This window comes from Drosophila kikkawai, chromosome 3L (assembly GCF_030179895.1).
Source record: "Drosophila kikkawai strain 14028-0561.14 chromosome 3L, DkikHiC1v2, whole genome shotgun sequence".
Classification (NCBI taxonomy): domain Eukaryota; kingdom Metazoa; phylum Arthropoda; class Insecta; order Diptera; family Drosophilidae; genus Drosophila; species Drosophila kikkawai.
Genome location: NC_091730.1, coordinates 8428193 through 8442242, shown reverse-complemented (window position 1 = coordinate 8442242; position 14050 = coordinate 8428193). Strand labels below are relative to the sequence as shown.

The window sequence follows — 14050 nt, the reverse complement described above, 5'->3', positions numbered from 1 at the left end:
ACATCGAACCATCGATAATGTAAAACTGATCTATCGATAGCATTGTGAGTGGACCAGCTGCCGGTAATGTTTTGTTGAATTTCAGCAAAAAATGACAAATTCCAGCGAGGAAAATGAATTGTACATGGTCAAGCAGGCCCAGAGCCTGCGGAAAAGCGATCCTTGCGCCGCCAAAGCCTGGATAATCACGGCCAAGACGCTATATCCAGCTGCCTTTAATGTGCAATACGAGGCCTACCTACTAGAGCGCGATGGCAAGAACTACGAGGAGGCTGCCAAGTGTTTTAGCGTCATGTAAGCTTAATTATAAGTTAAATTATATAGTTAATGGTAAACGATAGATCACATCCTTTATAGCGCCACAAATTTCCCGAATCAAAATTCGGAACTGTGGCAGGAAATCAATTCGCTAACCAATGCCCTGAGAAACGAGAATGAAAATACGCCGGAACAGGACTTTTATGTGAAGATGTACAAGCACTTGACGCCCGAGGTTCAGCACAACATATTCATGCACACCATTAACCACAGTGGCGACAATCTGGAGCAGTGCATCTATATCTATTTGCTGATGTTCAACAAGTTCCCCAAGTCGGCCGTAACACAGGCGCCCAGACTGCTAGAAATGCTGGCCGAGGGCATGAAAACGGATCCGGATCTGTATCAGAGGATACTGGTGGAGGAGGTCCTGCCCATGATACAGAATAAACCGCCAGAATTGTCGCCAGCTCTGGCCTGCAGGCTGTATACCAGTTCCCTGGAGTATTATCTGCGCCAGATCATGGACGAGTCGGACACGGCGGATGCCTGGAAGAACATTTTCAAGGTTTTGATGATCTGCGGCCAGATGATGGGTTGGGAACCGTTTTTGCCGTTCAGTAAGCATGTGAATCAGAACGTTTACTGGGAGAAGCTGGTGGACATACTCTCCGGTAGTCCCGCCGGCAGCTCGCAAGTCCTATTCTATGCCACGACCCTGTTTATTTACTCGCTGCACGGCTACATACGGAACTGTAAGCTACGAATTGAGGATGCCGATGTCAGTCACGTTCTGGTGGAGGGTTTCATGGAGTGGACACCCGATGGGGATGGCTCTGAAGTTCCCAGCATGGAGCCACCAAAGTTCTCGCTGACAACTCCCCTCAGTCCAGAGCTATCCAAGGCGTTTTTGCATGCCGCCCAGTGCTGGCAGCTTTTGAATACGGATCAGTTTCAGAGGGATTTCAGCCAACTAATGCTGGCCCTTCCGCTGGCGCCCTGGATTTCAAGGTTTCTCTTCGATTTGGCCATTTACTTTGGGCACAGGGATGAGGCCAACAAGCTCATGTCCGACATGACCCCGCAAAGCAGCCTGGTGCAGAGCCTGCAGATCCTGAGTCTAAATCTAATGCAAGGAAGCATGACTGTAAGTTGAATTTGTATTTATAAATTCTCATTTATTTCGAATTATTATTATTGTTTATTTAGCTCCAGGGCTTTCAGTGCATTCTCAAGATCCTATCCGAGCTGCCCGCCACCCAGGGCCAGCTCCTGGACAACATGGCGCTGAAGAGCCACCGCCACATGGTCTTCCTTCCCCTCACCCGTTCCGCCTTGGTTCAATATTGCGTGGGCGCCATCATCAGTCGGCTCAGCCGAAAAGTTTACGAGCCCGGCTGCCCGGATCGTTTGATTTGCGATCTCTTGGTGCTCCAGCAGTTGAATCTTCTCAACGATGTCCTACTCACCCAGCAGATTTTTAACGTGATCAAGCAACGCAAATCGTTCAATCTACGCACCCTATCCACCTATATAATAGCCATTGATGTGATTGAGGAACTTTCGTTCATCTGGAACTCTCAGCAGGAGGACAATTTTGAATTGACCAGCTCGCCGCCCACTAGTGGCTCCAGCGGAGCTCCCACCGCGGTCACTCCTGGTGCAAGTGGCGCTCAGACCCGGCGAATTGGTACTCGGGGAGCGGACAAAGGAGCCAGGGATGAGTTCAAGGCCATTACCCGCCAGCAGATTGGCCGCTGCAATGAGAATGTGATTACTTTGTTGGCAAACTTCATCAGCCAGGAGCACTTGATGCTGGCCCAGCACATCTTTGGGATCACTCAGCCCGTCGAGACGATTGTAATCAAGTAATCTTTTCGTGGCATTAGTGATCAAGAGAGGGTTTAATATAAACTATAATATACTAGGGTTTTTTATAATATAAATTTCAAAGAAAATTATCAACACAACAATTGTGACTGCGGATTTTCGTTGTCTCAGTACTAAGGTTCAATTAATCTGAGCCAACTGATTACTTAGATTAACCCTGATATGAAAAGCATTGTAAATAAGTATTTTGATGATAATATATCAGTCTTTTTTAAAATTTTCCTTGTGTATTTTCATTTATTTAAACCACTTTTCGTCTTATAAAGGTATTAAATAGTGCAGACAACAGAGTTTACTTAAATATTAAAGACTAGAAAGCTTATTTACTACTTTATCAATTAAGCTAACACTTAAACGCGATAACAAAACAACATCGAGGTCATTATTTGATATGTTCATTTTAGGGTAACTTAGTTTTTACATTTGTTTATTTTACTTAATAATCCAGGGGTCCAAAAACGAGAGTTACCCGTAACTTAAATGGGTTACTATCGTTTGAGATCCGAAAACAAGACAAAAAATGGATCACTGGTGGCTCACTTTGTAGATTTTTGATTCCTTGCGAGCTTTTGTTGAAATTGTAAAGGTTAACAATTAAAAGCTTCATCATTGGCATTTTTCCTAAAACAAATTCCACTAAAATGCTTTAAATTGTTCTATCTTAAGAGTTTATAATATATTTATAGACATGATCAAGTTCACTGTGGTACCATATATCAATTTATATTCATACTGAGAGCCTCTTCTTTTCCAATTATTAATACCAAAATATGTGCATATTAATAGGTAACTAAGTTTTCATTCTTTTATCACAATATTTCGCATGTCCCGTGGTTAGGTTCTCGGTGCTTGCACGGGTAAATTATCAGTGGCCTGGTTTTCGGTGGGAGTGGTTGTCTTGTCTGAGAAGGTGCTCTTGCCCTTGCTGCTCGTCGACTCCATTAGCTGGTTTTCCAGCGGCAGATGGAGCCCAAAGTCATGCTTCATGTAGGACATGAGGACATTGTAGACGGCGGTGCAGATGTTGACGAAGGTTACCCTATATTTGGTATCCAGATAGCGAAAGTTTACATACTGTGCCGCCGGCCATGTTAACCAGTCCAGCATGTAGACGTAGGGGAACTTGCTAATCAGCTCCTTGTTGGTGTCCTCCAGATTTTGGCCTTCCAGATAGCAGATGGTGTAGAAGAATATGAAAATGCAGGCAGGAGACATCACCAGCTGATCAATGAGGATCTTCTTCGCGATGTTCTTCATCGAGCGGGCTGGCATTACCCTGTCCATCCAGTTGTAAACGTGATGATGGAGCGGTCCCTGCAGAGCGCCAGCCACAAACATCCGGTACATTCGACCAGTGTCGTAGCGATCCTGCTGCCGCAAGCCCCGCCGGTACTCGTACTCCTGGGCAATCACATCGCCGACGACCATCAGCAGGCCGGATCCCACCACATTCGTCACCAGCAAGTATTTACCAAACATGTTGCTCCACGCTATCTTCGTCCAGCGCATGAGTATGAAGCTCAGGGCTCCGCCCTTCGTCTCCCCCTTGCCATGACCCAATCTTAGTCCCTGCCTGAGCGGAGCTATTACGTGACCACTTCTGGCGCGGCATAGAGCCGTGAAATTCCTTTGAGCAATCCCATTGGGCTTCCGGACTAGGCTGAGCACGGGGCGGAGGTGGGGCCCGTCTAGCTGCCGCAGGCAGCGAATGCTCAACATCGCGGCAACCGCAGGAATTTTGATTTAATGTCTCGTGTGTTGTGTTTCTTCCGTGAGTTTCAGTTACGTTACGAAAGTTCTTTGACACTAAGCATTTGACGTTAAGCTAACAGCTGCTCGGTGACAATCGATTATCGATAGACTTTAGGGCCGATTTTGCTGTTATTTTCAAACACATTTTGGTACCTTAAAGTTCTACTAAAGTCTTGATTGTTAATGTTAATGTTTTAATAGAAAAAAACCTAAATCTCTCATTGGGCCGAGTTTCAATGTTCTATTTCATTATAATTTAACGGAAACATGACAGAAATACTACATTTTTGTCCTAGCTTTGTCCTGATTTCGAGCTGTGTTTGATATAGGATAGCATCACTATGTATAAACAATTTACCAGATTTATGAAGATCACACGATACATTTCAGGAAGGTAGCGGAAATTCAGAAACTGCAAAGCCGGGAAAAAGCAGCAGTCGATGGCCCAGGTATAGAAGAACTTTTCCGACAGCTGGGCATTGGTTTCCTTAATGCTTAGCCCCTCCAGCAAGCTAGTAAGGTAAAAGAACAGACCGATATAGACGGGCGACATTATCAACTGATCCGCCAGCAACTTTTGAAGAATTACCAGTCCCGTATTGCCAATAAATATCCGATCCAGTAAACAGTAAAATCCATGCTGTACTGGCCCTATCATCAAGCCGGTTATTACCATGCTTCTGGAACGGGAATAATCAAAGGATTTGTTCTCCGCTAATCGCTCGGAGTACTGGGCGACAGCGTCTCCGATGCCCATAAGCAAACCAGATCCCATGGTGTCGGTCAGGAGTAGGTACTTTCCGGACATCTGCGACCAGAACGATTCGGTGTCAGGCCGCTTTCGATTGGTTTGAAATCTCTTCAAGAAGTGGTCTACCGGTGAGGCTTTTTTCCGAAGAAACGAACGTAACAGGCGATGCCATCGCACTCTAAACATCCTGCTCCTCCATGCGATCCATTCCTCGATTCCCTAGGTTGGGTTGAATTTATGTTGTATATATTTCGAAACGTATGTTGGTTTGACTTCATTTTTGACATTAAAATATGGGGTTTCTTAAAGAAATATCATCATCTATCTTCTATATAAAAAAATAAAATAAATAAAAAATAATTCAAATTCGTTGCTTCCATCCCTGACCGATATTAATCGATAACAAGAACCCTTTACTGGTACGGCCACACTGTTTTCTGTTTTTGCTTTGCTCCTCTGTTCGCGTTATTTTTAGGCCGCCGCCAAAAGTGTTTCGTTTTCGTGGCTAAATTCCGGAATTTCTAGCGATTCCGTCCGGTTAGCCAAACTCCACTCTACACGCAACCATTTAAGGTTAGGACCGGCTCACTAGGCAGCCAATAAATTAACTGGAGTCGCGCTTAAAACACACTTTTTTTGTAGGTGACCACAAGTCGACGACGACATCGTTCATCCGGTTTTTCTGGCTGACTAATTTTGGAACTGCTCTTGTGGCTTCTGCTTCTTTTTTGGGACCCACGCAGCGATGAGGCTGCTGTACGTGTTTTTGCTGATTCTGGCCGTGCGCTTGGCCTCCGTTTTCGTGGTCCAGACATACTACGTCCCGGATGAATATTGGCAGAGTTTGGAGGTGGCCCACAAAATCACTTTTGGGTGAGTACCAGACTCTAACGGTCTATCTTTGCATTATAATAATTGGTGATTTGTAATTTATTCGATTTTGGTTGGGGTGTATTTCATGGTTTTTGGCCAACTATTACAGGGTATTAGCTGTAACCAAGAAAAGGGTATTGTTTTTTGGAGATTTTACCTTCAGAGAAAAAACTAATATTTTAATAATAGCTAATATTTAATATTATCCTGTGCTTCTGTGATAACAAAACCTATTGAAATACAATTTAAATTTGCCAAGTTTCATTCAGCTTTCTTTGAAAATAACCATATCAGGGTACTTTGGACTACCTTTCTACCTTGTACCTTGATATATGTACTTAAAATATTTCTAGCAATTATCTTGGCATTAGTCTTAATTAATTATAATGAATTGTACAATTTGTTTTTGTGATTTTATTGATAAAAATATCTATATCTTTATTCCCTCTCCATAGTTACGGCTACCTGACCTGGGAATGGGTGCAGGGCATTCGCAGCTATGTCTACCCCCTGCTGATCGCCGGTCTCTACAAGCTGTTGGCTCTCCTCCATCTAGACAGCGTTCAGCTTCTGGTGCTGCTGCCAAGGATTCTACAGGCCACCTTAACCGCTTACTCCGATTATCGCTTCTTCGTGTGGACAGGCAAGCGCAAGTGGGCTTTGTTTTTGGTTCTGGTTCCCTGGTTCTGGTTCTACACGGGATCTAGAACTCTGGCCAATACCTTGGAGGCCTCACTGACCACGATTGCCCTGAGCTATTTCCCATGGTTTGGCGAGGGAACTGGCTACCTTTGGTCAGCTGCCATCTGCTGCTTCCTGCGTCCCACGGCGGCGGTGATTTGGCTTCCTTTGAGCCTGTATCATTTGCGAAAGAGCCGTCAAAATGTTGTGGAATTGATACTCAAGCGTTTCGTTCTGATCGGGTGAGTTGTCTACTGTTAAAAAGATATTCTTTTGGGAATTATTTCATAGATTGTTTTCACAGTTTACTCGTTGCTAGCCTGGGCGTGGCCATTGATACTTACTGGCATGGTCGGTTAATTGTCACTCCGTACGAGTTCCTCAAGTACAACATATTCAACAACATTGGCAGCTTCTATGGCTCACATCCTTGGTACTGGTACTTCACCGTGGGACTGCCAACTGTTCTGGGCATCAACACCTTGCCCTTCATCTTTGGCGTGATGGAGACTGTGAAGAAGTCGGAGAAATTTGCGGTTAGCAAACAGCTCTTGATTACTATCTTCCTGACTCTGCTGGTACTGAGTGCTGTGGAGCACAAGGAGTTCCGGTTTGTGTCACCGCTGCTGCCCCTGTGTCTATATGTGGCGGCTGATGCCCTGTCCAAATGGAGCTATCGTGCCTCTAGCACTATACTGTGGACCACTGCCCTGGTGATCTTGGTGGGCAATATAATTCCGGCATGGTATCTGAGCACCGTTCACCAGAAGGGACCCATAGAGCTGATGCCCAAGCTAAGGGAGATTGCCCAGGATTACCGTGATGAGCGGGAGCACCGTGCGAATATCCTTTTTCTAATGCCCTGCCACTCGACGCCGTATTACAGGTGAGTTTTTGAAATAAAATAAAAATTTAAGACATCTTTTTGATTTCCCACATGCACAGCCACATCCACGAGAACGTAACCATGCGCTTTCTGACCTGTGAACCCAATCTTGACAAGAAGGAGCAGTACAAGGACGAGGCGGACCGCTTCTTCGAGAACCCAGTGCACTGGATTAACTCCAATATACCCGTACACCCGCTCACCGCCCAGCCGTCGCACTTGGTTTTGTTCGATCCATTGGCCGAGAATATCAGCGTGTTCCTGCGCAATTACCGACTGCTCCATCGCATCGAGCACGCAGAGGTAACCAGGCTGGAGGGCTTGCAGGCTCTGGCCGACGAGTGGTCGCAGGCTGTGGGCGCCCAGTCACCTAATCTCGTGTCTCTGTTGCAGCATCGTCAGTCGCGCACGGGTCGTTCCATTTTGGTCTACCAGCGTCTGAAGAAGGGCGAGGAGAATGCATTTAATCGCGGCGGCAATGAGGATGAACCCGATGTCCACGATCATCCGGGACTGGAGGAACTCCCACCGGCCGAGGAGAATCAGTTCAATTAGACATTTAGAGCGAAAGAAACCTGATAGACTTTGCAACCCCACCACTCAGCCCTCCGTTCAAAAAAAAATTAATATTAACTCTTAATACAAACGTATATTTTGTATAACATTTTGGCCTTTGCAAAAGTTTTTAAAACGTAGAGAATGGAGAAGACTCGTAGGCGCTTTTCGTGTAATTTGTGCTAGTTGATAAATCTGTAGGCCATCCGCAGCATTTAGGCGTTAGGCGGCCCAACGAGAGGCAATATATATTTTATATTTTATTTTATTATGTAGACCATACGCACCTCTTGTCCTGTCCTTTCTTTCATTTCTCAAAATAAAGGTTCAGCTCAAGCGGATATCGGGGCATTTATTTGAATGGTGGCCAGTGTTGGCTAACGCTCACTTGTGGAAATGTTAAAAGTTGATACTGATAATTAACAGAAGGAATATACATATTTTTGTTTAAATTATTTAATTAATTTAAATGAAAATATTAAAATTAACATGAATTTTAAGTCGTCAAGCTACTAACTTTTAAACTAAAAAATATATATATCTCCTAACTTTGTTCTTGTATAAAATTCTGTACATTTTTTGTTTAGGTTCTACGGCAACTTTAATTTTTAAAGCAATTACTGCCTTGATTAAATTAAACATATTTAAAATTATATTTTTAACATTTTCTAAAACGATAGTATCGTCTAAAGAACCTGCCAACCATATGGCAGCCCTGTTGCACTCCCACCTCTAATTCTTAAGTAGCTCGGCGTTGCCAGATCGCACGGCGTCACCTTCTGTTCGGCTGAGTTCGCGAAATTAAATTAAACGCGTTTAATTAACGAAAGCTGCTTCAAATCGCACAACCCTCCAACACACATAAGATGGCTGCTTCTATGAGGGCGCTGCTGAAGGTGCGAGGTGCGTATCTAAATTACCTATTGCCTAATAATCGCCGCCAAAGGCGTGTGAAAGCATAATAACTTATATAACTTTGATGGATTTGCGGCACAAAAGTGGGAAAAGTACAAACAACTAGAGGGCACCTGTCGGTCCGCTTGCTTCTTCTGATTAAGCAGCTTCAATTGGCATTAACGAGCCGGATTAATTTACAAGCCCTGCCAGATACGTGGCTTCGGTGAAGAGGAAGAGTTGTTTTAGCTGTGCAGTGCAGGCGTTGGTGCGTGGGAGGGGGAGGGTGAGGAGCCGGGGGAGGTGCGTTCAAGGTTCGCATGTGACCCATCGTACAAACAACGGCTTTTTCGGCAGAACACAGTGATACCTCGATAATCAGTAACTTTCCGTGACAAATTCATATATTTTTCATTTTTAAACGAAAACTTTTTTTTAAAATTTTTAAAACTAAATTTTTTCATTTATAAACCAAACAATTTTTTTAAATTCTAAAAAAAATCAAAATACAGAATACACATTAGTAAATACTATTTATAATTTTTATGGTTTTTTTGTAGTTGTTTTTGGTTTTGGTTTAGCTTTTTTATTCACTAATTGTTCTTTATTTTTATAATGTTTTGAATTTGCAATATTGGTTGGAGGGCACCACTTTCTGCCGGGGGGACATTTTCCCCACCGTATATATATAAATGCTGAAATATTTTGATAAACTTCAAATTACTTTCGCATTACAAATTTTGTTATACTTACGTGGCACGCCGAGTGTATTTTCACGTCTACAAATCTCCATATCCAGCAATTCTCGGTTAGCAGCGTTATAGTTGCATGTTTTATCAACTCCACATAAGGGTTCATAGTATTTTGGCGGGGTCCACTCGCACTTTTTGCATTTTATATTTGATATGTGGATTGTAATAGCTTGCAATACAAAAATAAGGAAGGCTCTGGTTAAAAACATTTTTGATAACAATCAAAACTCAATTGGAATAAGAGCAATATACAAAATTCGCATGGTGATACTGGGAAATCGGAAAATGCTTTGAAAGGTAAATAAAACGGTGTTCAAACAATTTCTGATTACCTGTGAAATCAATTTGGCATTAGAAAACTAATCTTAACAGTCGGTATTGAAGCAAGTAAAATCAATTTAATGCATTTTTGTTTTTATATTGTAAAAGTAAAGCATATTTTCTTCATTGAAAAAGCACCTTTGCAGTGCGGCAAAGATTATCCTTTATAAAAGGATAATAGATGTATCCTTTTTTCAGATAAATATAAAGAAACTTGCAAAGAATGAATGAAACGCCAAATAAATTCTTAGTGTAAATGAGTTTAAAATAATGACAGCCTTAAAAGATATATAAAATTAACACCAGAAATTTTAGTATTTACTGTCAAAAACTAATGTTCAAAATATGTCCATTTGTTCGTTTCTACGTAGACTAGACTCTTAGTTTTGAAGCACTTTAAATCAAATTTTGTGGCTAGTATTATTTATGTTTGAGGTCCTAATGTGTTGTCAGGGTTTGCAGAGAAATTATACGAATTTTAATATTAAAAGAAATTTTAAAATATACAACTTTATTATATCTATCTACAATATATATTTCTAAAGTTAATAATATTTTTCTTTTTCCCAAATTATGTAATTGTCTCACAAGTTCCTTAAACATAATTTGCAAAAGCTTAGCTTATAAAATATTCAAAGTATGCGTTCAAGGTTCGCATGTTACCCATCGTACAAACAACGGCTTTTTTGACTATCAGAACACAGTGATACCTCGATAATCGGTAACTTTCCATGACAATTAAAATTATTATATATATTTTTCATTTTTAAACCTAAAATATTCTTTAAATGCTGAAACAATTTATTAGAAATCCAGAATACACAGTAGTAAATAGTCTATCATTTTTATGGTTTTTTTGTAGTTTTTATTTTATTTATTTTCGGTTGTTTTTTCGTAACAGCTTTTTTGGTTGGCGGCGGGCACGCTTTCCCGGGGGGACATCTTCCCTTCCCAACATATGAAAATACTGAAATGTATTGATAATCTTTAAGTTATTTCTTTAAATTATTTCCGCATTACAAATGACCTATACTTACTTGGCTCGCCCGGTCTTTCAGTCCTACAAACCTCGTGTTGCTGACAATATTGGCCAGCACATATGGGCTCAAAGTAATGTGGCGGGAACCAGTCGCACGTTTTGGGTGGCCATCCACCCCACATGTCAACATATTTCGACATTTGTACGCATTCAAATAATAAAAAAAGTATTGTACATTTCATTTTTTTTTTTTTATAAATGTTAACTTATAGCTCTTGCCTAGGACTATAATTGGTGCAAATGTTGATTTTGAGTGTTTGCTCAATTTAAAGAAAATTTAAAAAAACTGAAGGATTTGCACGCGACAAAAACAGAAGTCACTTTCGCGGCGAGCTGTTTAAATACTGATTTCAGCGAAACGGCAGGGACTATTTAAATGAAACAAATTTAAAAATGTGATGCAATAATGTCACTTTCATATGCTTTAATTTACAAGCAGAAATATAGCGTAGTTTATTATAACCTTGCAGGGTATTATAATTTCAGTCAGAAGTTTGCAACGCAGTGAAGGAGACGTTTCCGACCCTATAAAGGATATATATTCTTGATCAGCATCAACAACCAAGTCGATCTAGCCATGTCCGTCTGTCCGTTTCTACGCAAACTAGTCCCTCAGTTTTAAAGCTATCTAAATAAACCCTTGCATATAGTCTTCTATATACTCTCACTGCACTATATGTCGGAACGGGCCGGATCGGACAACTATATCATATAGCTGCCATACAAATGTTCGATCAATTTTTAGAAAAAAAATTATAACTTGGCAGTTTTTCAAAATTTTTGCATAATTTTTGAGATATAGCCAATTTATATTATTTCAGATTTTCGCTTTTAATTTTATGAAAATCGGACCACTATATCTTATAGCTGCCATAAAAAAATAACTTCGTTGTTTTTCAACGTATTTTAATCTACTTTGAGACATGAGCTTCTGGTATTATTTCAGAATTTTGGTATAAACATATATAAGCATTTTAGAGAAGTTTTAGTTTTTTGGCCGCGGTGGACCTTTCTGTGGAAATGCCCATATATATTGTGATATCTTGAAATACAAAAATAAGGAATAAGAATAAGAGCAATATATAAAATTCGCATGGCGATAGTGGGGAAATCAGAATATGCTTTGAAAGGTAAATGAAAAGGTGTTCGAAGTTCGAACAATTTTACATTAACTGTGAAATCGCTTTGACATTAACAAGCTCATCTTAAGGGTCGTTATTTAAGCAAGTAAAATCAATTTAATATTTTTTTTGTTTGTATAATGTAAATGTGCTGTTTATATATATATATACATATATATATATATATGTATATATACTCCACAATAAGGTTAAATGTCTTATTTGGTGTGAATAACAAGTAATATTACAGAACAAATATATTTTCCCGTTTATTAAACGATATAAATATGATATATATATATATATATATATATATATATAAAATATTATATATTTAACAGAATTAAGTCTAGTGTACAACACAAAGCCTAATGAAATTAAATTAGTACTAGCAAAAGAGGTCTTTGACTCGAAACTATGTTATATAAAATATACATATTTTCCAGAGTCCTTTTATTTAAGTACAAGTCTTTCAATATTTAATAAATATACTAACAAATAAATGATAAATGATTTATATTTGCAATTTTTCAGATGGCTTTGTTGCCGGCGTACGCTGCAATTCGCAGTACAACAAGACGCGCGGCAACCTTAAGCTGAACGGCGACTCGCGGGTCATCTGCCAGGGATTCACCGGCAAGCAGGGCACGTTCCACAGCCAACAGGCCCTGGAGTACGGCACCAAGCTGGTCGGCGGCATTTCCCCCAAGAAGGGTGGCACCCAGCATCTGGGCCTGCCCGTCTTCGCCTCGGTGGCGGAGGCCAAGAAGGCAACGGATCCACATGCCACCGTCATCTATGTACCGCCGCCTGGTGCTGCTGCTGCCATCATTGAGGCCCTGGAGGCGGAGATCCCACTGATTGTGTGCATCACCGAGGGTGTGCCGCAGCACGACATGGTGAAGGTGAAGCATGCCCTGATTAGCCAGAGCAAGTCGCGATTGGTGGGACCCAACTGCCCGGGAATCATTGCCCCAGAACAGGTTCGTACTCGCACATCTCCAACTCGCCAAGTCCAAGAGATAAGCACTGGCCTGAAGCGGTGCAAAGTTCAATTTCCATTGGCTCTGTTTATGCCGCTTATCTCTCGGCGTGACGCACACAGACTAAAGTTAAGAAATTAATAACAATATCGGTTTAATGTCTATTTCAAATAGACAGACTTCAGCTTATGAATTACAATTTCAAAAACCCAACTATTGTTCTTATCTTTTTCGGTTTGCAGTGCAAGATCGGCATCATGCCGGGTCACATTCACAAGCGCGGCAAGATTGGCGTGGTCTCGCGCTCAGGAACCCTGACCTACGAGGCCGTGCACCAGACCACCGAGGTGGGCCTGGGCCAGACTCTCTGCGTGGGCATTGGCGGTGATCCGTTCAACGGCACCGATTTCATCGACTGCCTGGAGGTCTTCCTCAAGGATCCCGAGACCAAGGGCATCATCCTGATCGGTGAGATTGGAGGTGTGGCCGAGGAGAAGGCTGCCGATTACCTGACCGAATACAATTCGGTAAGTAACTGCGTTTTATACTTTTAATAAATGTTTAAATTAAATCTTCAATTATTTCTCTTAATTGCAGGGCATCAAGGCCAAGCCTGTGGTCTCGTTTATTGCCGGTGTGTCGGCGCCACCCGGTCGTCGCATGGGCCACGCCGGAGCCATCATTTCGGGCGGAAAGGGAGGTGCCAACGACAAGATCGCCGCTTTGGAGAAGGCCGGCGTTATTGTGACCAGGAGTCCAGCCAAAATGGGACACGAGCTGTTCAAGGAGATGAAGCGCCTGGAGTTAGTGTAAATAAATAAAACGGGCCATAACCGCAAACCGGAATCCGTACGCCGAACAAAGCGTATACGCAACTCATGATCATGAACTAATAACCTTAAGCTGAAAGTGTGTCGAAATCGAATTGAGTTGATTCGAGAAAATCCAAATAAATTATTGTGAAAAATCGCTAAAGTGACACGTATTCCAAGAATTAAGTTACCTAACTGCCGTACCACCAAGTTGAAAGTAAATAACTCGCACCAAAATGAAATAATTGAAGTTGTTTAAAATGCACTCGGCTTTGAAAATGAGTTTTTGGATCTGATTTTTGCCTTAAATTAAAAATACCTGCTCGAAATATCAAAGCGAATTGTATTTAAATGTGTAATAAATATGCAAAAAAATTATTACGAAATTATTCTTTGTTTTTCATGTTTATTTTCTTATATTTCAAATTGAAACCATTTGGCGCTCTAGCAGGGTTAACAGTTCAGTGTTGTAAAATGTGTTA

General features: G+C 41.4%; 5 protein-coding genes and 2 long non-coding RNA genes across 10 annotated transcripts; 3 read left to right on the top strand and 4 right to left on the bottom strand.

Moving 5' to 3' along the window:
* Nucleotides 1–38: 38 nt before the first annotated feature.
* On the top strand, nt 39–2356 carry IntS10 (integrator complex subunit 10). The gene is made up of 3 exons (XM_017175319.3): nt 39–294; nt 358–1405; nt 1468–2356. Exons 1-3 carry the CDS (start codon nt 92–94, stop codon nt 2128–2130), a joined length of 1914 nt encoding a protein of 637 aa, XP_017030808.1. The 5' UTR covers nt 39–91; the 3' UTR covers nt 2131–2356.
* A 499-nt stretch (nt 2357–2855) lies between these two features.
* Nucleotides 2856–4019, bottom strand: LOC108080560 (mpv17-like protein 2). Its single transcript, XM_017175369.3, has one exon. The coding sequence runs from the start codon at nt 3865–3867 to the stop codon at nt 2983–2985; it is 885 nt and encodes a 294-aa protein (XP_017030858.1). The 5' UTR covers nt 3868–4019; the 3' UTR covers nt 2856–2982.
* Nucleotides 4020–4116: 97 nt separating this feature from the next.
* Nucleotides 4117–4942, bottom strand: LOC108080572 (mpv17-like protein 2). Of its 2 annotated transcripts, XM_017175386.3 has the most exons (2): nt 4490–4941; nt 4245–4412 (listed from the first exon to the last, which is right to left on the bottom strand). In XM_017175386.3, exons 1-2 carry the CDS (start codon nt 4835–4837, stop codon nt 4389–4391), a joined length of 372 nt encoding a protein of 123 aa, XP_017030875.1. In that variant the 5' UTR covers nt 4838–4941; the 3' UTR covers nt 4245–4388. The 2 variants fall into 2 exon arrangements, with proteins under 2 accessions (XP_017030869.1, XP_017030875.1); XM_017175380.3 differs by having other exon boundaries at nt 4117–4942.
* Nucleotides 4943–5032: 90 nt separating this feature from the next.
* PIG-B (phosphatidylinositol glycan anchor biosynthesis class B) lies at nt 5033–7987 on the top strand. 2 transcript variants are annotated; one of them, XM_017175358.3, is made up of 6 exons: nt 5034–5224; nt 5294–5524; nt 5980–6447; nt 6510–7091; nt 7151–7394; nt 7485–7987. In XM_017175358.3, the coding sequence occupies exons 2-6, from the start codon at nt 5397–5399 to the stop codon at nt 7644–7646; spliced, it is 1584 nt and encodes a 527-aa protein (XP_017030847.1). In that variant the 5' UTR covers nt 5034–5224; nt 5294–5396; the 3' UTR covers nt 7647–7987. The 2 variants fall into 2 exon arrangements, with proteins under 2 accessions (XP_017030840.1, XP_017030847.1); XM_017175351.3 differs by having other exon boundaries at nt 5033–5224; nt 7151–7987.
* Nucleotides 7988–8389: 402 nt separating this feature from the next.
* Scsalpha1 (Succinyl-coenzyme A synthetase alpha subunit 1) lies at nt 8390–13954 on the top strand. Of its 2 annotated transcripts, none has more exons than XM_017175545.2 (4): nt 8390–8549; nt 12308–12756; nt 12999–13283; nt 13354–13954. In XM_017175545.2, exons 1-4 carry the CDS (start codon nt 8513–8515, stop codon nt 13567–13569), a joined length of 987 nt encoding a protein of 328 aa, XP_017031034.1. In that variant the 5' UTR covers nt 8390–8512; the 3' UTR covers nt 13570–13954. The 2 variants fall into 2 exon arrangements, with proteins under 2 accessions (XP_017031034.1, XP_017031041.1); XM_017175552.2 differs by lacking the exon at nt 8390–8549 and adding an exon at nt 11605–11782.
* On the bottom strand, nt 8923–10085 carry LOC138928318 (uncharacterized). The gene is made up of 2 exons (XR_011444828.1): nt 9294–10085; nt 8923–9235 (listed from the first exon to the last, which is right to left on the bottom strand). It is a non-coding gene; the product is annotated as an uncharacterized lncRNA (long non-coding RNA).
* Nucleotides 10456–11014, bottom strand: LOC108080713 (uncharacterized). Its single transcript, XR_001770930.3, has 2 exons — nt 10651–11014; nt 10456–10580 (listed from the first exon to the last, which is right to left on the bottom strand). It is a non-coding gene; the product is annotated as an uncharacterized lncRNA (long non-coding RNA).
* Nucleotides 13955–14050: the final 96 nt, after the last annotated feature.